Genomic DNA, 27,646 nt, shown 5'->3' on the forward strand with positions numbered 1-27,646 from the left:
CTGCTCAGAATAATCTGATAGCCACCGGGATGCATGGTCACAAGATTTCCATTATTAGAACCAAGCAGACAGAATGATAGGATGCACAGACAAATAATGCACTTATCAATTACAGAAAATACCATCTTCCTCTTTACATAAAGCAAAGTACTTCCCTTACTCTAGTCAAACATAATCTGGATGAATGGATGGGAAACTGAAAACTCACCCCTAGTTTAGCCCCCCCCCCCCGTTCCTTATGGATGGATGGAACATGTAAATGTTCTGCCAACTCTGGGTTATTTGCACTTAAATTACAAGGGCTAAAAATTCCTTGGGAATGCAGGACTAGGCTTTTAAAAATCCTCATGGATCAGTAGCCTAGGAAGTGTGTATGAATCTATGTACTAAGTGAAGCCTGGCCTAGGAATAGGCTTTACACTGAACACACTCCAGGCGGGGTTTTGGGTTTAGCTTTCCAGGCCCATTTCCCACTTCTATCTGGATTCATTCCTGTCCAATGCTCCCTTCCCAACAGTAACTGAAATGCATAATCTGTTAGAAACAAGCATGTGTATATAGACACACACACACACACACACACACACACACACACACACACACACTGGAAATATTTTTTAATATTATAGCCTTCTGTCTTGGCACACACTAGATCACTGTCACCACTCCAGGTTGTCTGACTGGAGAACCTTGGTTATTATTCCACTCTCAAGAAATAAGCCAAATAACTATAAACACAAATCCTACTGCATAGCAAAACAGTCTGCCACTCAAAAAAAAGATACCAGAAGCTAGACCTCATTCACAGTTAATATATTGTTATCAGTTAATAAGCAAGTCAATAAATAAATCAGCCATAAGATTTTAAAGGTGAATAGATAAAAATTATTTATTTAAAACAGAAGTTGGAGAGTACAGTTAAACTTAACTATACAAAGAAATATATAACTACTGTGGGATACCAGGAAAATAACCAGTTTTAACAGATAGGGTGCTAAAAAGAAGAATCTGTCTGACCAGCTAAATCTTCCACAAGTATATCTAACTGGAAGAGTTATGGGGCCTTGTCTACTCTATCTGAATTTTCAGTAGATAACAGTCAGAAATACAAAATTCAAAAATAAACTCGCTGGGACAGAGTCATGGGCAAAACTAATTAAACACAGTAAAATGATGGCTGCTATTTCAGTGGTCTCTGCAGAAAGGGTCATGCACCCTGAGTCCTGCAGGGATGTCTTGTAATAGGACCAGAATAGGAGGCATACCATTAACACAACTCTTTTAAACCCTTTTCCCTCGCTAAACCACAGTTCCCACCATCATCTACTATATGGACATAAGGTTATGAAAAAACAGAACACATTTTACTAATACACCAAATTATGGAGAAATGTTTCTTGTTGTCACCTGTTTTGTGCCAAATAGCTTTTAATATATTCTCATTTCTATCACTTGACTTCACTCTAGGTCTTATACTGCTCATTTCCTACGTTTCTTTTACAGGAAGTCTTTCAAATTATTGTTGCAAAAGATAAGGCAGCTGAAGTTGAGTTGTAAGTTTATTATAAACATCAATAAACTTATACTGTGATAGGGTACAAAATTTTAAAAGAGCACAGTTATCTACAGCACCTTTAGACCCTGTGTCAGTGACATTTTAAAAATATTGCTTGCATTCATTCCAAAAGTTTGTAAAGTAAAATGATTTGTTTTTAATGTGCGTTTTCTGATGAATAAGCTTAGCACAGCTGTAGAATGCTTAACATTATATTAGATTCATAGATATTCCAAAGCCATTGAGTTTTATGACCATTATGCTTTGCCAGTACTTTCCCTCAGGCTGCACCTCCTTTCTCCAGGAGGGCCATATCTGTCAATCCCAGATCAAATTTGTGTATGCTCATCCAGTCATCTAAGCTATCTCTAAAGGAAGAGAGTGAATTTTGCTGCTTAACTTGCAGGGCAAGGTTATTCCAAAGGTTTGAAAGGTGCTGGGTTATAAACGTGTCTCTCAACCATGTTCTATTTATCTGTTGGTATAAATCTAGGTCTCTAGTCCTAGTATTGATTGAGACATTGGACTTGTAGGGATATATGAGGTCCAGAACAACCATGTTTCTAATGGAGCAATAAACAAGGAAGATATCTCCCCTCAAAAGTCGAAAAAAACACTGAGTAAAGGGATAGAGCTTCTAGTCTCTCTTACTAACTCAGATACTTTAAGCCTGTGATATTTTGGTAGGAACCTTTCTGGCCTTTCTAATACTTTGATATGTTTACTGAGATACACCCCAAAGGTGGAATTGCACTCAATAATTGTTTTTTTAACAATAAACATCATTATTGAATTATCAGTTATGACATTAGCAATCATGCATTTATATAAATGAAAACAAACCATATTGACATATTTTCAGTTGTAAACATTATGCATTACATATAATCTTGTATACAGTAATTGTCAATCAACCATTTGATAGCTCATTTAATTCCTGTCTTCCGTTAAACCACATTCCTCCTCCAAAACATTATTCTGAATTTATTGTCATCTATTATTACTAAAGAGTTATATAATTACTTTAAGGTTGCTAATCCACTTATTCCAATCATACAAGGACTTCCTAAGGTCCATAAATCCATGGTTAAACCTCCGATGAGACCAATTGTAGCTGGTCAAGGATGGGTGACTGAGCCCCTATCCATATTTACTGAGTTTCATTTAAGACCACTTGTAGATGCTAACAATATCATTTTAAGAGACAGTAAACAATTTTTACTTGATCTATATGCCTATATTACACAATTGGATGATGAAAGACACTATATATTAGTAACACTGGATGTTGTAAGTTTATTCACAGTTATCCCCAATGATGTGGGGATACAATGGATACAGGACTATCTTAGATTTCATTCTGAATATACCCCCGAAAAAATTGATTTAATTACACTACTCCTGGAAACAGTCTTGCTGAACAATATTTTTATGTTCCGAGAAGAGGTGTTTCTTCAGAGAGATGGCGTGGCTATGGGCACTTCCTGTGCCAATAGCTATGCCAACTTGGTCATGGCCCATTGGGAAGAGAACTTTCTCTTTAAGCTCAAACTTTTTCAAGATCATGTAGGTCTGTATCGCAGGTTCGTAGATGACCTCTTTTTTATTTGGCTGAGCGATGTTAACACACTCATGAAGTTCGTTGATAGCATTAATGCCTCAACCTGCTTTTTAGAGTTTACTTTAAATTATTCATTAGAAAAAATTTCATTCTTAGACGTCAACATCTTTAGACTTAGTAATGGATTGCTTAATACCTCTGTACACAGGAAATTGTGCCATAGGAACACTATACTGCACAGAGACAGTATGCATCCTAAACATGTCTTTAATAACGTCTTGAAAGGTCAAATTATGAGAGCATCAAGACTGAACCCCACTGAGGAAGGTTACATTAAGGAATTGAATGATTTAAAGATTAAATTTGTACAACGGGGCTATAATGAAGAAACATTTGTACAGACTACATCTGTGGTGACCAACTTGAGAAACACCACAGCTAAACCTTATTTCTCGGAACCTATAAGGGCATCTAAGATCGATTTACCGACTGGATTATAGAACATTAGAGCCCCCATGTTTTTTACAAAGGATGCTATCCATTTAAAGCAAATAATGACTAAACATTGGGGTATTCTTCTTTTAGATAGTGAAATCATTACGATTGTAGGTCCTAAACCTAACCTGGTGTTTAAGAACCAACCTAATTTAAGGAAATTATTGTGCAGACCTAATAATGTTTTGACTAGAGAAGGAACAAATACATATAATATCAACACGACACCTTGTGGGAAATGTAATCAATGTATGTACATTGAAGAGACAACAGATTTCATTCATCCAGTTACAAAACAATTATATCATTTTCACACTAATACTAATTGTGATAGTAAGAACATTGTTTATATGGCTAGATGCACGGTATGCCCTGCATTCTATATTGGAAAAACTAATCGATCCCTGAAAGAACGCATAAGGGAACATGTATATCATATTAGAAAAGGTTCAGTGTTTAATGCCCTATCCAAACATACCATGGATTTGGGCGTCACACACACATTTAGGTTTAATGTTATCCAAAAGATTGATATTAATATAAGAGGGGGTGATATAATTAACTACACGTTGGAAAGTGAAATGAGATGGATTATTAGATGTAGGGCCGACCATCATCCTGGTCTAAATGATAAAGTACAGGTAAAACCATTTTTAAGACAGAAAAGGCTTCATGTACCAAAGCATTAGTGTTAGATTTAGGACGTAGGTTTAGTATTTATTATTATTTATTCCACCTGGTTCAGTTTTTTCTTTTAATAGTCTCTCCCATATTGGATTGGAAAATGTTCACAGTTTTATATATATATATATATATATATATATATATATATATATATATATATACATTTTGTGTTAGTATGGGAACTGTTGCATAGGTCTTGAATAGGATTTTTATTGCTGGGTTTTGTTTTCACATAATATACATAATTTATTTTATTATTAATTTTATAACAAGTTGGCATGTATGCATACACACATATATGCTCCTTTTAAATAACTGTTTTTTAATAAATGGTTTTAAATCATGTATTTATTAATAGTATGTTTTTAATCTTAGGGCTTTAAGCCTTTCTCATAGAGTATTAATTAACCAATAGCATTGTATACTGGGCTATTTAAACTGCAATGTTGTTGTTAGCAATGAAAGTCTGAAGAAGCCTACGGGTGAAAGCGCTTACTTGCAATTAAAGATTTGTTTGTTTCCACATTACTTTCCTAGTGTGGTGGATTTCTTCTATGAACGCTTTATGATACTAAGTGGTTGACACTTGGCTATTGAATACCAGCGTAAACTTTTTGTTAATAGCATTTTTTTACATTTATTTTGTTGGTATCCTGCTCTACTTGCTGGTTGTGTCCTTTGGATTTATTATTCTGAATGTATTGCTCCATTTCCAATTTTTCTATGTAATTTGCTCCTACCCTTTTCTAAAGATCCCACTTCAAGTTCTTTCATCTCTGCTACTATATTCACTACTTCTGGTACTGGTGTTTTAGACTTTGATTTCCATTTTCTAGTAATTGCTTTTTTGGCAGCCACCAGAATTAAACTCAGTAAAGCCTCATTGTCTAGGCAATTCTGATTCTGTATCATAGCTCTAAAGTAATTTCCTTTGTTACACCAACTAGTTTACCAAGTATTTCTGACAGAGTAGTCTGCAGAGAATTTGTAAAGTCTGCCAACTCATTACCCTCTCAAAAATATGTTCCTAATTATCTCTTTCATCTCCATCACACCTCCAACATTTGTAATTACCTGAGGAAAAATTCCCTGAAGCCTGCTTGGGGTATAAGAATACCTATGCAAACACTTTCAAGCAAAAATTCTAAATCTTCTAGACTTTGTTGGATATTTGGAAGTCATACGTATATCCTCCTATTGTTTCTTTGTGATTGCCTATCTGACTTCTCTTCCCAATCCTTTCTAACCTCCTCTGATCAATTCCTATAGTTATTCTGCAATGTTGTATATGCCTACTAATTATCCATTTTTTTAACAGCAGCTTCTGTTCTAGATTCTACTAAAACTCTACCAATACTGGTCTTTCACTTAAGACCCCTCTATTACTTTCCTTTTACTTATACTCTGATATAAATCCTTGATAGGGAGGGCAATCTCTAGCCTGCAGTCCAAATGTCTTCTTGCCTCTTCCCATTGTATTACCTTTCCATCTCTAATTATTTGCTCTCAATACCTTGGTTCCTTTGCCAGTTTTCTCCAGTAAATTCCATCTTCCTCTTGCCTTCTCTTTGTACCCTTAACTGCAGTCAGCCCTATCAGCAGAATCTCATTTCTCCATTCCAGTATTGGCTTAGCCCTTAAAATACTTTCTGCCTCTTGAGCTTCCTTCTTGTTTCATCATCATCCCTTGCCACTTTGAATAATAGCTTTCTGCTTGTGCTATGTATAGGAGCCTTAACTGTGTAGCTCTGAAATACCCCTTCAAATTAGGTAATCCCAAACCACCTTGTTCTTTTGGAAGGATCATCTTATCCCACTTGACTCTTGTCCTCTTTCCCTCCCAGATAAAATCCTTCAACTATTTATTAATAACTGCTGACAACCTTTCCTCTGGTTGATAAAAATATTCCTGACCTGCGTGTATAACTAAAGGGACTAAAAACATTTTCACTGCTTGTATCTTGCTATCCATATCCATGAAACAGAGCTTCCAGTTTCTCAGTTCAATTTTTGTTTTATCCTTTGTTTAGTCTCTTTCCACATATCCTTAGCTGCCATAGCAGAATCCATTTAAACCCACATCCCTAAGTACTTCATTTTATCATGTGCTCATAAATAATGATATTGTTGAACCAATTCATGGTTGTGTATGTAGTTTACAACCATTGACTTTCTGAGCCCCTTATTTTCTTTTCCAATTGTTCTAAATATAACACAAATAACAAAGGGGAAAGAGGACACCCCTGCCTGGTTCCTCTGTTCAAACAGAACTTATCAGAGAAGAACCCCCAACTTAAATTTTGCCTCTGATCCCTCATAAATCCTCCTAATTAACCATATTATTGCATCAGGGAATGCAGATGTTACCAATGACCTACCCATAAAATCCCAGCTTACTTTGTCATATGTTTTCTCTGAAACAAATCCCAACAATAACAGTGATATTTTCTTACATTCTGCTTCCCTCTGGATCATCATTGTTCTGTTAATGTTGTTAAATGTTTGTCTCCCTTCCACAAAACCACACTGATCTATATCTAACAATTTTAGCATCACCTTTGTTATTCTTTTAGCCACTATAGACATAAACACTTAAAATGGGCATATATGAAGCTGGATCTGATGGGTCTTTACCATCTTTAGGTATTACGCCCACTATAGTTTCTTCCAGGATGTTGGAGCTTCTTCTCCTTTTAAAATACTGTTAAACAAAACCTTCCAGATCTTTATCACTTTCTTCCCTGCTACCTTCACAACTTTCACAGGAATACCATCTATTCCTGGGGACTTTCTTGTAGATTGGTTGTAATTCACCATTTTTACCTCATCTCCTTCTATCCTGTTAGTAATTGAGCCTCATATGCCTCTAACCTTGGCATACTTAATACTTCCATAAACATTTCCATTTGTACTTTTTTCTTGAGGTCCACACTTCTTTGCCTAATACAGACTTTCATAAAATTTCTGAGATATTTACAATACTGCTACAGGATCTCTTGTTTTACTTGTTATATGCTTCCTAAGCTTGGCAACATCCCTTTCAACTTTCTGTTGCCTGAGCTGTTGTGCTAAAAGTTTTTGTGCTCTGGTGTTATTATCAAAAAACATTATTATCAAAAAACAGCTGCTCAGCGAAACCTTTCTAAAATTGTGCATATTATCCAGATAGTTCTTCATTTTCTCTTTAGCACTCTGCAGTTGTGCCTCTTCTTGCTCTTTGAGATTGCCCCTATTCTGCAATATTTAAGCCTTTGTCAGTCTCTCTAAATAATTATTGTTACATCTTAACTGTTTCTCTTTTCTCTTTTATTTCTATCCTATTTTTAAATTCCACTTTCATCTTATCCCACTCCCTAGCTATATTTTCTGAAGAAATTTCTATCTTCCCTAATAACCCCTGAATAAGTTCCTCTATCTATTCCTTAAATTCCTCTCTATTTAACAGACAGGTGGGGGGAGTGCGAGTGTCTCATATTTATTTCATTACCCTGCATTTTTTATTTCTGTTATTACTGGCACATGATCTAAAATAGTTACTGTATGCATATCAAACTTTTCAATTAAATACATGTGTTCCTGTGAAATATAATTTTGGTCTAGCCTAACCCAGTTTTCCCTACTTTGGAGAATAATATGTAAACACTCTCTGAGCTCCTACTTATGAATTCACATCTTCCATACCAAATATTTTCATAAATTTCTTCCAAAATCTATATTTTTGTTATATTTTCCCTTCAAGGCCCCCAGATATATCATCACTGTTGCAAATCAAATTCCAGCCCCCCCAAGTAATATTCTCTGCTTAAACCCGATCATTTTCCCAGAATTTCCTTAAGCTACACATAGCAGTTTTAGGTGGAATATAAATACATGCCAGCATAATCTTGCTCCCTTGTCATTAGCCCCTTACTACTATAAATCTATCACTATTAATTTTTTTTCCGCTTCCCTCACTATTGGAGCTCCTTTAGCATTAATATTAGTGCTCCCCTTTCCTTTGTCCCAGATATTCAGCTGAGTAACCATTCCGAAATCATTTCTTTATCAAACTCACTTGCTCATTTCTTTCCAACTATATCTCCAAAATAGCATAAATATTTGCACTCTGCATTTCTTAATATAGTCCACTATTCTTTCTTTTTTGTATATATCTGTAAAACCATTCACATTTAAGGATAATATGGAAAGTGCTGCCATTATGATAAGAAGTTATTATTTCCATCTGTTATGTGTAACTGCTTTTTTAAATGTCTAATTTCAGCTTTTGTGTTACATATATACACTAATATTTGACAGTATGATCTTTAATACAGTTTTTTCTTGCCGTATCCATTTCAACCCAAACCCTCAAAAAAACACAACCCCAGAACACCCCCAGAACCTATTAATTTAATACAACACACAAAACTATGCACATATTCAATAATGGTGTTTAACTCACTTAATAGGAACAATGTCCTCACATTGACAGCTGCACTCACTGGCTTTAGTTAACCTATAATTAAGGTTATCCATGCTAAGGCACTTTGTACAGCTTTTGCTTCTATTTACACTAAGTGCTGTTTGTTTTTGCCTTATATTTATTCCTCTCCCAGATGTAAAAAATGACTTGAATGTTTTCAGAAAATATTACCTTCTAGCCATGGAAAGAAAAAAGTATTCTGCTTTTTATTGCCCTTTTTATCAGCTTGTCTCCATAGAAACATGACAACAAGGTACACAGTTGCCTTGAGCTACAAACTTTTCATGTTGCACTATGAACATTTGTTTCCTAAAGGAAAACTTTTCAGTAAATTCAGTATTCTTTTATTAATTGCTTCCACTTAAAACATATTGTTAGATCAAGCCTTGGGCTTTAATCCAGTCATTCCCATATGCAAAAGTAAGAAACAGTATATCAGTTTTACTTGTATCATGATCTGTGCACTTTTATAACCAGTACCTCATCTCAGTAACCCAAGACTGCAGCCTATTATCTTAAACATGCTGTTGTTCAGGCTTTCTTTTCTTTTTACATTGCAGTTCCTACATTAAGACTAAACAAGAAGACAGAAAGAAAGAAAGATGGGGAAAAAGATGACACCAGTTTACTTTAGTATCCTTATAACACACAAAAGTAACTGGAAATGCTTTACTATATAAGATGCAGTATATGTCATGTTTTATAAAAATACTGTTATCAAAATTTGTTTTACTTAAAAGTTACCTCTTTCTGTCCTTTCCCCTCTCCTTAATTTTCTTTCAAACACTAATGGCATGAAATAGGGCATATGCTTTGTAGTCCCTGCAAAGTTAACAAAGCCAAAAAAGTCCAATATTTCCAGGTGTTCTTGTTCAGCCATGTTTTACAAATGTGGTTGATGCTTTGTAGTCTCATGTTTATTCATTAATTTCTGAGTTACAACAAAAACAAACCCAACTGCAGCAAACAAACGAAACTGTAAAACTGTAAAATTCCCCAAAGCAGGCAGAAGACAGCTTGATATGCAGCTAAATCCAAAAACTTGATGAACCAGCAAGTAATCGTACCAAAAAACTTTATTGCAGAGAAATAAAGTTAGCGCTTTCACGGTAATACCATAGCACTTCTTCAGACAAACATGAATGGGGGCAGAATAACTTATATACAAATGACATTATCTCAAACAGCTTAACAGCCAATAAAACAAACATTCATGCAGCCACATTCCCAGCTTAAAGGCATATGAAGTAGATAATATTTGCTGGCATAAAATCTGATAAAAAATAAAAAATAATAATAAAAACATTAACACAAATAAATAAAACATGAAAAATATTCATAAATATATAAACAAACAACAATAAACACCCTACAGCCATTTATTCCTTAATACAGGCTTAATGGGGACATGATCATTCAACCCCATAGCTAGCTGTGCCCCCAACCTCAAGATCCACTCCAACTCAACCTCCTCAGTACGAGTCACTATATCAACATCTTGTAGACCTGGGCTGATCACACATAATACCTGGAAGACAAAGTTGTGGTCAGGGCCAGTAGACAAAACATATTTCGCTAAGGCACTAAAATCATATTGCTTCTTCATGCAATACACATGGTCCCTAATTCTTTCTTTTAAGCTCCTGTTCATCTTACCAACATAGAATTTATAACAGCACTGACAGTGTGCTAAATAAACCACATTCCTGGTGGAGCAATCAGCAGATGCCCTCAACTTCCACAAGTAGCCTGTGACAGGGTGCCTAAAGAACCTAGACTCATCTATAAACTGACAAAAATTGCATTTATGACATTTAGATATACCTATCAAAACCTGGGATCCAGACATAACATGTCTAGGAAAACATAACTGTTGCCTTAAATTACTGTGGTTCTTATATACAAATCTAGGGCCATCTGCTAATATATCGGAACATCTGCTGTCAGTCTGTAAAATATGCCAGTTCCTGGTAACTATATCTTTCACCATATTTACACCATGGGAAAATTTCAAAACAATGGGAGGACAACAATACCTATGAGGTGATCTGATTGATTGCCTATACAGAGCAGATATAATGGTCTATAACAGTCCTTCCTATGCATCCTGGTCAGCATTTTGCCATTCTCCAGCCAGATGGTCACATCCAAGAAATCAACAGTGACTTGGGAAAAAGTAAGGGTAAATTTCAAAAAAATACTACTATTATTTAAAGAATGAAAAAACAAGTCAAGCTCTTGCTTGTTGCCTTTCCAACCAATAAACATGTCATCAACAAAATGTCTATATATGGCAATATGACCTCTATGTTGTCCCAATACATGATGGAATTCCCATTCTGACATCACCAAATTGGTGTAAGAATTAGCACAGCTGGTCCCCATAGCCATGCCAGATTGTTACCAGTAACATTTATCCTGAAACATAAAGATATTGTGTTCAAGGACCAGCTCTAGAAGCATGCACAGGAAGTCAATATGCTTAATGTCAAATTTATTACTCCTAGCCAAAACTGCCCTGACCATACTAATGCCTTCCTGGTTAGGAATGTATGTAAACTGGGATACAACATCTATCATCACTAAAAATTGAATATCCGAAACATCCCCCTCACTGATTACATTATGTAAATCTCTCAAAACGTTTTCAGTATCTTTCAGTACAACTTCACTCATATCAAGAGCTATTCAAAGTTGTTTGTCCAAATAAATGGACATAGCCTGAGTCAACCAACCACTCCCAGCTACAATCGGTCTAAACTGTGGGAGTGTAGGGTGTTTGTGGATCTTGGGTAAGCTATGAATCCGAGGTGTAACAGGAAATTTAGTAATAAAGTAATCAAATAGTTCCTTTGTAAGTAGACCTAGATTAAAGCATTCAAGTAAACAATTATCTATTCTGTTCTTCATCACACTCACAATATCAGCTTCCACACTAATATATGTATTAGTATCAGACAACATCTGATTCATCATATCATAATAATATCCAGAATCTAAAATCACTATACAGCCGCCTTTGTCTGTCGGGCGGATAGCTATATTTTCATTCTTAATCAAATCATTCAAGGCTTGTTGTTCAAATCTAGTCAGATTATTACAACTTGTCATCTGTATTCTATTAATGACTTGATATATTTCTTTCTCACAAACTGTGAGGAAGACATTATGTGCTAGTGTAAAAGCTGGTGTAAAAACACTGGGTTTCCTAAAAACCTTAAATTCATTTTTCTTGTAAACTATACATGGCTTGTCCCCCAGTCTTTCAATGGTGGAAACATCAGACTTAAAAACATTCCAGTAATAATGAATACATCTACTGAAAAAGTTGTAATGAACAATTTAGCCTTGTTGAACCTAAGATTATTAAAGGTAGATGGGATGGTCATGTTTGTCCTCAACCTGTTTGTTAAAATGGGACTATAAACCCCATCTTCTTTTTGTGACCACTTCATTTTTGATTTTTTGTAACATAAGTAGGGGATAATTTATTTGTATGAACATGTCAACCACAACTTCACAGTCAGTCAAAAATGTGGCATCATCAGAAATAAATCATGCTAGCCATACCATCTGACCTTTAACAATGGCTTTTTTCTGATGACCAGAATGCCAACTATTATAAATAACTGTTAGAAAAAGTATTTATTATGGATGGTTTTAGTTCTGAGGAAGTTTTGTGATAGTAGTGGGAATGAAAGTGCTTAACAAGAACATAGTTTATTGTTTTATTATTTTAATAAAGTTTGTGATGATTATTTACTAGTCCCAGCTGGTTGTGTTGCACCACAGGAATTTTGTGTTTTTTATTGTTTGTGGATTTTCCTGGTGGTTGTGGTCTTTAAATTTCTTCTTTGCCAGCATCCAGGCAGTGTACTTACTAGCCAGTAACTGAAATTTACCCAGAATAACAAATTCACTGTCTCTGTTTACTGTTTTCACACTGGGACAGCTGAAATTAAGCTGTTAGTCAATGTGCAGCCATCTTGGAAATCCCACTTAATAATAATTGATTTGATCATTGCTGAGTATAACGGAATGATTACCTCTTTAGAATTTCAGTATATTTCTTTGGCAATTACCTCTGATAAATAAAAGGATTTCCTGGCAACCACTGTCACATGATGGTCAAAAGAGAGGGATTATCAACCCAGGTTCTTAGGATTCTCACTACATTTTCATTTTGTAGAAGTGCATTATTTATAAATTATGGTGAGGAGAGGGGTGGTAGTGATTATATTACACCTTTTAGCATTTAGTTTGAGTCCATTTACAGAATACAAAAGTTTATTAGTGGGAGTTCATTCTGTTGGACTTTGGTCTTAGATGGTTACTTAACAACTCCCAGTTTGCAGTCAAATTGTTAGCCTAAGGGCTTGGCTCTCTGCTTGGAGATTTGAGAAGTAAAGGCTGAAAAGGAGAGGTCCTAGCACCAACCCCTGAGGGGCACCACTTGTCACTTTCATACTTTCTTATGCAGCACCTGCAACTAGCACAGTGTGTATTTTTCTTTCAGCCTGTTTGCTGTCTTACCACATAAGGGTTAATCCTTAAAGCATTTAGCTTATTTACGATGCCAGCATGGGGAATGCTGTCAAAGGCCTTAGACAGGTCAAGACACACTGTGTGTACATCATGGCCAAAATCTAGAAATTCCAGAGCCTCTCTAACTCTTTCAAAGAAGTTTACCAGAAATAACAAATAGGCTCTGCCCTTCACAAAGCCAAACTCTTAGGGTCAAGTCAAATAAGGTTCTTGATATCATAATTTATGAGGTCAGTTATAATATGTTCTCTGACTTTGCAGATGAGATTTGTAAGCTGATAGGTCTATAAATACCTAGGTTAGTTATAAAGCCATCCTTATGGGCAAGCATCATGACTGCAGTGTGCTACTCATCAGGGATGAATCCAGTAGCTAAACTTGGGTTAAACAGTTTAAGAAGATGGGTCTGCAAGGGTATGTTTAACACTATTAATTAAGCAACAGGTATATTGTCAGGTCCCATGGAGGACATTTTATTTGTTTTTGTCAGTATTTTCAGTAAATGATCCTTAGATATTATTGAGAGAGAAAGGGATTCAAGTATTTCAGGTCTTTGAATAGAAATGCTTGGTTAAAGTTGAGAGTGAATTTGCAATGATATTGGCAATGTCTACCAAGTTAGAACAGAAGCCATCATTATGAATAAGTTCAGAACAATGTAGGGTATTTTTCCTTAGTTTTCTAACATCCCACTTCTTACAAATGAGTTTTGTCTCAAGTAGCTCAACAGGTAGCACACTCACCTTTAGAGTAGAAGGCTGTGTTTTCTATTCCCACACCAGGTATTTGGCTTAATTTTTATGGGTCCAGATAATATCCCAGAATGCTCATGAATAGCATGAAATACTACCTATAGAGCCCTCCAAAAATCAGTGTTCAATACTGCATCTATGGGCCCAGATAATATCCCAAGATGTCTCCTGAATAGTATGAAACATGCCCTATTTAGCCCTCTAAAATCACTGTTCAGCCTTAGCCCCCTAACTGGCTTTGTGCCTAGCGAATGGAAGATTGTAACAATTATCCCTTAGCACATGGGCAGTCCATCAACTGACCCTGGGTAACTATACCCCCATTAGTCTAACTAGTCTCATATGCTCCTATGTAAAGTCATGGAAAGAATTATCATAAATATTGTAAAAAAAGATATAAGATACCTTCCGACACTACATCCAACACCGTTTGGTTTTGTCAAAGGCAGATCATGCCTATTAATCCTGGTGGACTTTATCAAGAAAGTCACCAAAACTCCGGACAAGGATAAAATGGTATATACTGCCAATCTTGACCTGGCCAAAGCATTCAACACTATTCTCCATTCGGGCATTATTGGCAGACTCAGAAAATTAGAAGTAAACCCCTATATCACCCATTGGATTGCCAACATATAACACAGTAAGTCAAGATGGAGACAGGTTGGTATAATGGTTTAAGGTCTTTACCTCACAGATACAAGATATGGGGTTTGATTCTGACCTTTGATTATTGGCTAGGCTTGTAATAGTCTGCAGACTGATAGCCTAGTAGTTACCTATAAACCTAAGGGGACTCTACCTCCACAAAAAGGTTTGCCACTAGCAGAGTTCCCAGGACTCAGTACTGGGGCTACTCCATTTTGGCATCAAATTTTTGGAAGTCAAAGCTAAAATCAAAGGCCTTTGGTTGGCCAAGCTTGGCCCAGTCATAGAATCCCTCAAGGACACTGATATTCTCCAAAAGAGCGTGTCAAAGACTAATAATTAGTGCCAGAGACATGGTCTAAAACTGAATGCCAAAAAATGCATAATAGTATCCTATGGCAAGTCCGCCACTCCAGGGAATTACCACATAGACAATACACCCCAAAGAGTGGTTAAGAACTTGGGAAAATATGTGGATAGTGAATTGGCCTTTGACTTTCATGTGTTTACAGATATAAGGAAATCATTCTATAGTGCACAATTTATAAGCAATGGTATGTAATTCCTGCTGTACTCAGCCCTCGTTTGGCCAGTCATTGAGTACAATGCTGCCTTCAGTATGTACCTGACCAGGTATATGCAACAACTGGAATGCCCATAGAGGTTTCTCACAAAAAAAAAAAAAAAAAAAAAAAAAAGAGTACAAGGCATTAAACCCATGAAATCTACAGACTGCATCAAGGCCTTATTTTTATACTCAGTCTCCTACAGACTGCTAAGAGGTGATCTGTGCCTGGCTTACAAGGCATCACCTAATCCAGTATTGACGGAGTTGTTACAGATCCACATGTCTAACAGCATTAGAAATACCTGATTAAAGACCTAAACATCATTTGCAACATAAACAGAGCATGTTGGAGGGACAGGTACATTACTCAGACACTATCCCTACTGTAGAACAGACTTCCAATCCTTGTGAAGCAGAGTTTGTCCCTGACTCTATTCAAGCACAATCTGGACTAATAGGGGAATCTAATATGTACCCCTGGATTAGCTCTTATGCCCCTGTTGAACAGAGGTAGCTTGTAAATGCTGTGCCACTTAAACCGAACTAGGAGCCTCTGTGTAATTTATTCCTGTCATTTACAAATGGGAAAACATTGCTAGGCTTCAGAAGGCCTCCTAGGTCTATTAGCCTATTAATTTCCTGTGAGCCTGTTAACATAGCTAAAAAAGAATTTATAATTATTTTTTGCTTCGGAGTTCAGCCTGAGGTCATGGGCTTCTTCAGTAGACTTGATAGGGTTTATCAGTTTTTGTAATGGTTTTGGATCATTTTCTCCAGAAGAGGGATTTTAGATGTTCTATATAATTTTAGACTTTCTTTTATTATATAGTTTATTTATGGTACTGGACCAGGAGGGTGGTTTATTTTTTAATTATTCATGATAATTTTGTTTTAGTAGGGACTGCAAACTCTAACAAATATTCTGAATGGGAATATAATTCTGTTGAGATGTCTGCTGATGTACCTAGTTCGGGGTAATAAAATCATTATGATTCATAAGTCAGTTTTGATATTCCTGAAAGGAGAACAGTTTTAAACAAAAGCAATTGTTTTAAAATTGGAAAGCAAAAGTAAATGTTTGCATAGTAGCGCACAACGTGTTTCAATTGGACGATCAAATACTTTTGTTTGTTTATTTATTTATTCATTTTCAATTTAACAACAGGATGAGTTGGCCTTTCAATCACGAACCGGATTAAGTCATCATAACATAGAAATATTAGGAGCATTAATAGAACGTTAAGATAAGAGCTTATTGCAGTAGTGTGTGTGTGTGTGTGTGTGTGTGTGTGTGTGTATATATATACATATATATATATATATATATATATATATATATATATATATATATATATATTATTTCGTTTAGAAAAAAAAACGTTGACCAAAACAGGCATGGTAGCATAACTTTCAAACTCCTAGCTCAACAAGGACAGGGCCAAAGACGCACAATAAAGGGAACAATTGTTTAAATTCAGGGAAAGATTTTAAATATTGTTTATTATAGCGTAGAAAGTTGTTGGAATAGCAGATGTTGAATTAGGTTGAATTAGCATAAATTTTCTGAAATATACAGTTTCTGAAATTCGACCGTTATTTAGTGATTGCAATCCTCAACAGTGGGTTTGTCAAAAAAAAAACTCATAACTTTACGAGTATCTCAGATAGCAAACGTTTGGGGTAAAACTACGGACTTTATTGCAGACTTCGGGACAAATTGAAAACTATACCTATGAGCCCGGTTCTCCGCCAAGTGCCTACTGCAGCTTTAAGAACAGCCACGTTCCCAACCCCCTCCTCCAGCCCCATCTGTTTGGACAAGAGACCTCGTGATGTCAGGTGGTTGACGCGGAGTTACGAGAAATGTTGCAGTCTTATATTGAAGAGCGAAACGGAAAGTACCAGAGAAGCACTCTAGTACAACCTGTTTCCTTAAGGTTAACCTAATTTCAGGATTTGGCTTTTGCACTTTGTTTAGTTCAGAGATCGAGTTCACGGTTGGGGAGTCAATGTTTACAGTCCCTTAGCTGGACAAGAAGCGGGGGTCACCCCGCCCATCTGCAGAGTCTCCTCTTGCAATGGAGTTCGTGACTGAGCAAATTTCTGATTTCACTGATTTTACCCGTGGCAAGCAGCTGGCTGACCTACTGCAGCACCAGTACGGTGTAGTGCTGAAGATTTGGGTGTCAGGGGACGGCAAGCGCATTGCTCTGTGTATCGGTACCAAGGAACGATATGGAGAACTTTTGACTTTTGACCGGATCTGTAACTCTGGGCTGCTGCAGCCGCCCACCTACCTCGACCGGAGTCTCCAGCAGCCGTCAGGGTCTGTGGGACTGGCAGATCTTTTTTATCTGCAGGACCGAAATGGGTTTCAGTGGGCCGCCCTGGTGTTGCAGAACGGCCGTGTGGAGTTTTGGAAATGCAAGGATGGAATGTCCACTTGGGAACTAATGCATACGTGTGAACTTTGTAACAGCCTACGAGGTAGGGTGACATCTGTATGTACAAATGGGACTATTATCGTTTGGTGCGAGGAGAGACCCGCCACTTCCACCAACTCTGTAAGCAGTGTGTGCCGTTACTGTATCTGTAAAAGGAGCCTGGAGCTAAGCCAGTATGGGGTGATTCTTGGAGGATTAAAAATTGTGCTTCACGACTGTCCTAGTTATCGACTTTTTTTTAATGTTGCAAGTGAAGGGGTATTCATGGTGCCCGCTGCTTCTGCCCCTGGCACTGTGTCTGGATTACTTCTTATCTGGCTGCCCAAAGAAGACATCTTGTCTGTGAGTGCCCCTTCCCATGGACTTATCCACAGCCAAAAACTAACCCTTGGAGGGTCTGATTTTAAGACTGTCGTTTTACGATCTATTGGTTTGCTGTCGTTCACAGGTATTCACGAAATCCATAACGTTGCACTTTCAAGCTGTGGTGGGCTCTTGTTGATGGATAAATCCGGGAGGTTAAGTATTGTTTATCCTACTGGAACACAGACACAGATTTGTCATCTGGAAGCTAGTAAAGCTCTGGGAACCAAAGTCTCCATGCAGGCACTTGATTCTCTGTTGGCCTTGTTCTTTGATCGAGTTCTGTACCTTGTTAATTTAAATACTGGAAAATTAGTGCAAAAAATTGTTCTTACAGTAGATGAGTTGATTTTCCTTGATTGTTTTGGAGGAGGAGATATCAGTTTTCTTGGTAAGAATGGAATTTACATGGTTAAACGAGCAACTGGCCCAAAAAACTATGGCCAGCACTATGTAAACAATGCAGAACTGTCACTGGAAGAAATGATCTTTGAAGAAGCTTGCAGTTACTATCAGAGGAGGAGCCTTAGTGGTACCAGACTAACTGTTGAGAAATTAAAAAAGGAAGGCACTTTTCAGGCACCAATTATGCTGTCTACTGTTCTGCAAAACTATCTGAAGCACAAAAGGGTAAAGGGGCTTGGTCAGGAGCCTTGCTCAAAGCTTCTGAGTATTATGGTTGATGAGCTACAGAGTTACAGCAGCCTAGAGGAGCTAAAATCCTGTGTTGTGAATGCAAATGAAAGTGATATTACAAGTTTTTGTGAGGAACTTGTGGACCAAGAACTTGGCCGTCTGCTCCGCTCTGATATTGACAGAGGCAACTTAGTTTATTTGAATATGATTTTTTGCACTTTTCCTAGAGAAGCCTGGGAAGCTGTGAAGAGCAACCTTCAGCTGCAGAGTAATGGGGCTGGATCACTTTCTGCCCGAGCTACATCAGATGTGTGGAAAACTGTTGTTGGACAAGGAGACATTGCATCCCAGGAATCTTTGGTAAATGGTGTGTTTCCAGTCTTTGAACTCATCTGTCATTCCCTGTACAGGTTTCGGCCCAAATGGCTGCCAAAATTTGTGACACTAACTCAGCAGCACATATGTGGCTCTTGGAACTATGGGAGCAAAGATCGACCTGATAGGATTCCTTTGTATAAAAGGGCCCTGTCAGTTCTTCCAAAAAGAGAATACAACAGTACTACAACACTAGAAGTGTCTGAAATGGAAGTGGAGCTTTTGCTGTGCAGTCAGAGACCAAAGGCAGTTATGCAGGCTATTAAAATTCTGATTGACCTTAAAAAATGGAGCAGAGTCATAGAGGTTGCTCAGACATGTTCTCAGATTAGCCCTTTACTTAGGAAGGATATTTTTACGTTTCTTTTGACTGAAGTTTCTCAACATCGCAATTTAGACAATTACTCGGACCAGCTGTGGGCTTTGTGCCCTGAAGACATGTCTGCACCAGAAATTATTAATATTGTCTTGAAGAATATTCCATCATCAAATCAGCCCCTACTGCCGTTCCCTGTTAGAAATGAGGACCAGCTGTCCATTGGTTTGCTTAGCCCCCTACTAATCGCAGCATTTAAGCAGAGATCAATGCTGTGTGATCAGTATGCTGCCACTTTGGAGTCTCCATCTTTTCCGCCACCCACACCTCCCAGGGACCACTGCATTATTCCAAGGACATGTACAGAGCCTGCCCTTCATGTGTTGATTCAGCAAGAGATATTGCCAAGGACGACTTCTCTGCCAGATATAAAAACAGACAGTGCACTATGACTTATTGCCTAGTGAATTAGCCTTTGAGACACCCTATCGGATGATTTTTGTACACTGCTGTGATACAAGCCAACTGTGATAAGCATGTATTTGCTTTAGGGCAGTTGGGTTATCACTCTGTGAACTTTAATATGTGGCACAGTGAAAACAGTTTTGACCATTAGCATTATTGAGGAGTTTGTCTTCAGATGGTTGCATTCTTTCTTTTTTTTTTTTTTTGTTAAAACTAATTTTCTGATTTAAGTGCATTTGTATTGAACCCCAGGGCATATAGAAGCATTATTTAGCAGTTTGGTGAGTTGAACAGTGACAGCGGCCTGACCTGCAGCACATTTGCAGTTTCAGAATTTATTATTAGGTACATAATATTTTGCATTAGACCATTTTGTTTGGCAGTCCCTTTCCTTGCAGCAGGATACAGTGCAATTTAGTAAAATTTGAAAATATCTGTATTTTGTTACAGTATTACACTGTGCTACATTTTTTGTGCTTATTAAGTATTTGTAAAGTTGCAGGTGCAAAGAACATCTTTGATGGGCACTGTTACCTGTGTTTGCAGAGTTTGAAACTGCCTTCCCATACTTTTAATCCGTATGTTGCTGCAAAAGCTAGAGGCAGCTCAAGGAAGTGACAGCTACATGCCAAGTTTTCAGCTTATGGCAGACCTATATTGTTGGAAAAGATCAAGTTTTCCAACGCAAATTTTATTTTTCGCAACTTCTGCCTTATTTTTTATTTTGTTTCAGGATGTTGGTAGTTTTGACGTTTTATTTAAAGTGGCATTTAGTGTGGGTTATTTGGACTGCACACTGAAATCACTAGAAGCAATCGTGTTTTTTCTTCCGTTCCTGCTGCCTCCTTTTACCATTTGTGCTTCATGGAGTATGACCAACTGTACATAATGCTAGTTTCATAGAGAGCAGCAGGTGGGCTCTATTAGTACTAGGATTTCCATTAGCGGGACCTTTCCCCTTTCCATCCCCACTTCAGTGGTTAACAGAAAGTAGCCAGTGCCTGTGCAGTAGTGCTAACTGTTGTGTATTTTATTTATTTATTTATTTATCTTGTTATTAAAATGTGCTTTTAGCAGCCATTTTAGTGATATGCATACTGCTTTATTTCATAACTATGTTGGATCAGTGTAGACTTGTCCTTTTTGTGTGAGACTAGTACTGTAAGATAATACTGAAACTTATGAACTGTACTTTAGTTCACTGTTTTCATGCATATTTGTCCCATTTTGAGACTGACTTTGCATTACACTGTCAATGTAACAATTTTTTTACCGTAGCAAATGAAAAGTTTTCATCCCTATTTTGAAATTCTGAGTTGATTTTCATAATGTCAGTGATAAGAGTTTTACTGTTTTTGATTGCTTATTGAAATAATCAAAACTCAGTTGAAGCTGTGCTGAGAAGAATACTTTTATTGTTACAGTTTAATTAGTGAAACTTACATTTTTACTTTCAGAGAAGTTGTAAACCAATCTCAGAATGTGCGTGTGGGGATGGCAGTATTTATACAAGTTTTAAGCAGACTGTCACAAGTATCTGTTGGTATTTTCAACACCCTCTTTCAGAAGAAGTTGAGTCATAAAATGGTGAGTTAAAGTAATATGTTGAAGTACCCCCACCAAAGTGTGACCTCTTATTTTCCTGTTTGTCCAGCCAATGCTACTTTTGGTATGTCATGCTGTGATTGCCTGTATACTGACATTTTACCTCTGTCTTGTTCCCTAGTAAGTTTGAAACTCATTTCCCCATCCCAGTTAAAATTTCCTTCTCTTTTCCAAAATGAAATTGTGACCATGTTACCCTAGTGATGATTACGTACCTGTTAACAGCATTGGTTGTATTTGCTTGTAAATAAGGAAACAACTGTAAAAATGTAAAAAGTCATAGAACACACTGTACAGAGTCTTAGTGGTTTGTTCTAGGGTTTGTCAGACTTTTAAAGCTGGAATCCTGTATATGAAAATCTTTCCAGAAACTCGGACCCCATTAAAATGTTTGATGGTTTTTCATGATTTCTTACTCTTTCTGATGAGCATGTAATATCTGTGCACGAGTGTGTGTGTGTGTGTGTGTGTGTGTGTGTGTGTGTGTGTGTGTGTGTGTGTGTGTACATATACACACACATTATATAATGTGTGTGTGTGTATATACATACATACACACACACACACACACACATATATACATACACACTGTGGATATAAAAAGTGTACACGCCCCTGTTAAAATGCCAGTTAAGAGGAAAAATATAAAAAGTACAATAAGCTGGTTGCTTAAGTGTGTACACCCTTAAACTAATACTTTGGTGAAGCATCTTTTGATTTAATTACAGCACTCGGTCTTCTTGGGTAGGAGTCTATCAGCATGGCACATCTTCACTTGGCAATATTTTCCCAATCTTCCTTGCAAAAGTGATCCAAATCTGTCATATTGCAAGGGCATCTGTTGTGCACAGCCCTCTTCAGCTCACCCCACAGATTTTCTATTGGATTTAGGTGTGGGCTCTGGCTGGGCCATTCCAAAACTTTAATTTTCTTCTGGTGAAGCCATTCTTTTGTTGATTTGGATGTATGCTTGGGGTCATTGTCGTGTTGAAGGGTGAAATTCCTCTTTGTACCTTGGGTCTGCGAGTCAAATGCCATAACCATTACACCACCCCACCCCTTTAAAAGTCATGGTTCATGGGTTGGTACTAGGCTAACTGCCTTTGTGGGCCATTTTAAGCCTAGCCAATTACCTGCTTTGAGAATCAAACTTCATCTTCAGCTTTCTAGCAGATGCCTGAAGGTTTTGGGCAAAAGCGACTGGTATTTGGAATTGTTCATAATTCCCTCCACCTTGATTAAAGCCCCAGTTCCAGGTGAAGAAAAGCAACCCCAAAACATAATACTGCCACCACCATGATTCATCGTGGGGATGGTGTTCTTTTGGTGATGCGAAGTGTTGTTTTTGCGCCAAACATGTCTTTTGGAATTGTGGCCAAAAAGTTCAACCTTGGTCTCATCAAACCATAACACATTTTCCCACATGCTTTTGGGAGACTTGATGTATTGTTTTGCAAATATTAGCCGGGCCTCAATGTTTTACTGTGTAAGAAAAGGTTTCCATCTTGTAACCCTACCTCATAGGCCAGACATATGAAGAATATGGGAGATTGTTGTCACATGTAGTACATGACCAGTACTTGCCAGAAATTCCTGCAGCTCCTTCAGTGTTGCTGTAGGTCTCTTGGCAGCCTCTCTGACCAGTTTTTGTCTTGTCTTTTCATCAGTTTTGGAGGGGTGTCCAGTTCTTTGCAACGTCACTGTTGTCCCATATTTCCTCCACTTTGTGATGACTGTCTTGACTGTGTTCCATTGTATATCTAATGTTGTGGAAATTTTTTTGTACCCTTCTCCTGACTGATACCTTTCAACAATGAGATCCCTTTGATGCTTTGTAAACTCTGCGAACCATGGCTTTTGCTGTAGCAAACAACTGAGTAAATGTCAGGAAAATCCTACTAGGACAGCTGAACTTTATATGGGGTTCGTCAGTTTCTCTTTAATTGATGGCAGGTGTGTACCCAAGAAGACTGAATGTTGTATTTAAATCAAAAGGTGCTTCAGCAAAGTATTTAAGGGTGTGCACTCTTATGCAATCAGCTTATTGTACATTTTTTATATTTTTCCCCTAACAGATTTGTTTGTTTTGCAATTGAATTGTACAGCTTATAGGTCACATTAAAGGTGGGAAAAGTTTTGAAATGATTTATTGTGGCCTAATTTATTTACATCACAAAAAAACAGGGGTGTGTATGTATGTGTATTTACGTGTGTGTTTCTGATTATGTATGTGTGTTTGTGTCATATGTATGTATTACATAGATGTAGAAAATAGGCAGATTACATGAAACGTTCCAGGGGTGGGGAGGCCCTCTGCCTGAGGCTTTCGGCTTCACAACCCCCTTAGGCAATCCATTATTACCTTGTAGTGCCCACCCTAATGTAATGAGCTGCTAATGAGATTGCACAGTATGGCAAGTAAAGCAGAGCCTGCAAGCTACTTTAACGAGACATCTCTAACTATTAAAAAATAAATAGAGTGGAACACAGCTTGTTTAAAGTTTCATTTAGGTTTCAGTGCATTTCAGTTAGGTTGGCTTATATAGCACTCTTATCAGTGTGATTTCTGTTAAGGTATCATTTAGTTGTTTTACTGATTTAATAATCAGTAGATGCCTATGTTCGTTTGAGTCAGATCCCCGGGTTTGCAAAACACATTTCTGAGTTGTGTGATGTCCATGATTGCTGACAGTGCATTAACTTGCATTGTTTTGCAGCATGGCTGCCCTTGCTGACTGAGGTAGATGTTATGTTATGCTGTGTTTGGGTTCAGGCACCTAAGCAGCAAGATATTTCCCTGTGGTACCTTTGGTTGGGACACATGGCTGAAGTGGCATTCAGCTGCACTGAAAAAAAATCTGTAGAGAATTCCCTGTGGGCAAAGATGAAAATTCAGTGCATGCCCACAGTTATAATAACCAAATGCACAGGGGTAAATTAATGTCCATGGCCCCCAAGGCAACATGAGACCGCAGGCAGTATGGCAGGTATTAGCAGCAAGTTGGCCAGTGGGCATGTCACCAGCAGAAAAGATGTAGTGCACAATGGTCAATGCCTTTATAATTGGTGCGTGTCCACCACTCCCCTTTCACAGTGTCTAGGGAACATTACCTAAAATGCATACTGGAGCATAAATCTGACTACAGCAGCATGCAGGATTTCCTCCATGCTGTAGCACACTTCTTCGTGTTGTAGTTACATAAGCATGTACTGCACACTGAGCACGACACTCATTACTTCTGCCCCCGTGCACTTGGTTATTAAAGCTGTGGGCATGATAGTGTGTACTTCTCTTTGCCAACAGGGAATTCACAGCAGCCATATTTCCCTGCAACTGAATATTACTTCAGCCATGTGTCCGCAACTAAAGGTGTCTCAGGGAAATGTCTCACTGCTTGTGTGCCTGAACCTGTTCTGTTTGTTTTGAAAGTGTTTTAGGGTGATGTATTCTGTAATTGTGGATTTTTCAGAAATGGTGCAGTCGCGTATTTGCCTCATTGAAGATTTAGAAGGCACCAAGAAGGTTTTCTAAACTTTGTTTGCCTTTATTTTAGTCGGTGGTGCCTGATTCTCAGATTCAATGTTTTGGAAGTTTAGCCTTCTTTAAAAACAGACTGCTGAGCTCCAAAATAATTAGCGAATTCACTACTAGACTCGTTCTTCGTTCCTAAACAGCATTGCTTTAAGTGAGCAAATCATCTCTCTCACACGTCAGTTAAGTAAACTTTAAAGGCAACTAGGGTTAGGATTTTGTAAACTATAGTCTTTTAATTAAAATGTTTGCATTAGCCTTTGTTATTTTTGTAAGTTTGCATGCTGTAATTTAGAAATCGTGCAGTGGTGAACAGATGTATACAATAAAAGGGCGGTCTTGTGGCTTGGTGTACACATTTGTTTAATCGGTTAAGTTTCAGATTGTACTGAAATTGCAGTACATATTTTTGGGGAAGGGGGAGTCTGATGGCATCATATGTATATGTATTGTTTAGTAGTTCAGAATACACCACCTCCAGCCTTTGGTCTGCCTTACATATATTATGCAGGCTAGGCAGTCTCTGAGGTCACATCATTTTTTCCAAGTCATATGACTGAGAGACTAATACAAATGTTGAACATTTACCATGTTCTGCTACTTTCCTGGTTTCATCACATCCGAGTTGTATGCATCCCAAGTTCCGCTTTTCCCATTGATTGATTTTGTATACCTTACCAGATGTGTGCTGAGGTATTTGATGGGTGACCTGTAGTGGAAACGAGTTGTATCCAACTGACACAAGTTTGATTCCCACGACTGTTCCTTAAATGCTTTGTGACTGTGAGTAAATCAGTTGCCTAAACAAAAGTTTCAGTATGTTTTGAAGACAAGCATTTGTGTTTAGCAGACTACCAAGGGTGCACAGTGTAACACACTGTCCTGGATCTAAAGGTGTAGTGATGGTGTGAGGACTGGCAAACCAAAGTAAGCATATGCCATTCATCTTGTAAGCCCACCTCCACCTTCCACCCCCTGCTATAGGAGTTGTTGCTCTATTCTTTAATAGTTCGTTTAGTTTGAGTTTGGGGAGGGTACAGCAGTCCCTTATAGCTACTGAGTACTGAATTCTACATGTTTCATGATTTTGGTGGTGGATTGTGGAACACTAACTTTGTCTTAGTTGGCATATATGATGGTAATTGTCCTTTACACAGTGCCGTTTTATTCTGTCAGACTGTTCTGTCCTGCAGCTGCTTTTAATTAAAGTTAATTATAAATTGGCTTTTGAGTAAACAAAATAAACCAAAACATGATAAGAGCCAAATAAACTTGGATAATTTAATAACTTACAAAAATGAAAACGAGAAAGTATTTTCATTGATAAATGTTATCATTTGAACTTTATCAGACGTCCAATGATTCCTTTAATTAAAAAAAAAAACTTGTGCGGTTTGTTTGTTCATTAACATCCTTAATCTGTTACACTTAGTAATGTATCAAATTTACGGCTGTGATATAGGATCGGGGCAAACACTAATAAATCAAGATGAGATATCCTGGGAAATCCAGAGGCTTTATTGTCCACACTAAGACACAATAAAATAAAATAAAAACAAATGACCAAACAACTTTACATCAAATACTGAGCGTTTTCACCCGCTACAGATACGCGGGTTTCTTCAGAGTACCTGAACTCTGAAGAAACCCGCGTATCTGTAGCGGGTGAAAGCGCTCAGTATTTGATGTAAAGTTGTTTGGTCATTTGTTTTTATTTTATTTTATTGTGTCTTAGTGTGGACAATAAAGCCTCTGGATTTCCCAGGATATCTCATCTTGATTTACTAATGTATCAAATTTACTTAGTAAATATGCAAGTACAACATTTTTTGTTGATGTGTTAGAAATGTATATAAAAATGGTACTAACAATTAATACTGCAGCAGGTTTAACTTGAAAAAAAATTGGACTGACGCTTGACCTGGCATTCTAAAAGCTTTAAATCTAAATGCCCAGCTTAATTTACATCTTCTAGAATAGCATCAAAAGGTCTGTACCTCTCTTGGCCTCTTTAACATTCTCTATAACAAACTTTTTAAAATTCTGACATTGCACTTTATGCTTTTGAAATTCATTTGTACAATTTTGATTTGTGATGGCCCTAATATGCTCAGCTACCCTTTTTTCAGTTTCCTTACCGTTTGCCTTAGGTAAGAACCATCATAGGTCAAATATTAGGCATGTTAAGCAAGCTTGCTGACTTCTTGGTGTAGTGTTTAACCACTTAAGGGTTGTTTGTCATAAAAAATGTAATTTGTCTACAACCAAAAATCAGTGGGTGCTACTTTGTTTGGTGAATCTCTTAGAACGTGTGATCTATTTATCTTCTAGAATGCTTTTCAGATTCTTACATCTTGTATCTACAAACCAAGGTGCATCTGAAACAGACTTGCTTAAAACTTCATTTCTTAAAGTGTTCCAGTATTTTTTAATCGTGCTGTTCTAGGCATAAGTGTAACTAATGAACATTAAAGGAGCTGGGGTCAAATCTTTGTTAGTGTCTAATTTTACACTTAAACCAACATTTGTGACAGGAGTACGTTGCCTATATGTAGTGACTGAGATGCTGATACGTACATCTGATTCTTGGTAGTCTCTATCCTTTAAAGTCTCTCCCTGCATTTTTCTACAAAAATGTTA

The 27,646-nt window shown here is 37.3% G+C and overlaps 2 protein-coding genes across 2 annotated transcripts in view; one reads left to right on the forward strand and one right to left on the reverse strand.

The window, feature by feature from the left end:
* The window catches only part of ARMH3 (armadillo like helical domain containing 3), a 2,648,735-nt gene that overhangs the window by 1,751,892 nt on the left and 869,197 nt on the right, over window positions 1–27,646 (reverse strand). The gene's annotated exons all lie outside the window — the stretch shown is intronic.
* On the forward strand, window positions 17,095–21,874 carry HPS6 (HPS6 biogenesis of lysosomal organelles complex 2 subunit 3). The gene has a single exon (XM_044056266.1). The coding sequence runs from the start codon at window positions 17,349–17,351 to the stop codon at window positions 19,854–19,856; it is 2,508 nt and encodes an 835-aa protein (XP_043912201.1). The 5' UTR covers window positions 17,095–17,348; the 3' UTR covers window positions 19,857–21,874.

The sequence above is a fragment of the Protopterus annectens genome, chromosome 14.part0 (assembly GCF_019279795.1).
Source record: "Protopterus annectens isolate FY-2018-M chromosome 14.part0, PAN1.0, whole genome shotgun sequence".
In the NCBI taxonomy this organism is placed as follows: Eukaryota; Metazoa; Chordata; order Ceratodontiformes; family Protopteridae; genus Protopterus; species Protopterus annectens.

Bases quoted from the DNA above. Each gene is read 5' to 3' on its own strand.
- HPS6 (XM_044056266.1), top strand. From the start codon at position 17,349: ATGGAGTTCGTGACTGAGCAAATTTCTGATTTCACTGATTTTACCCGT.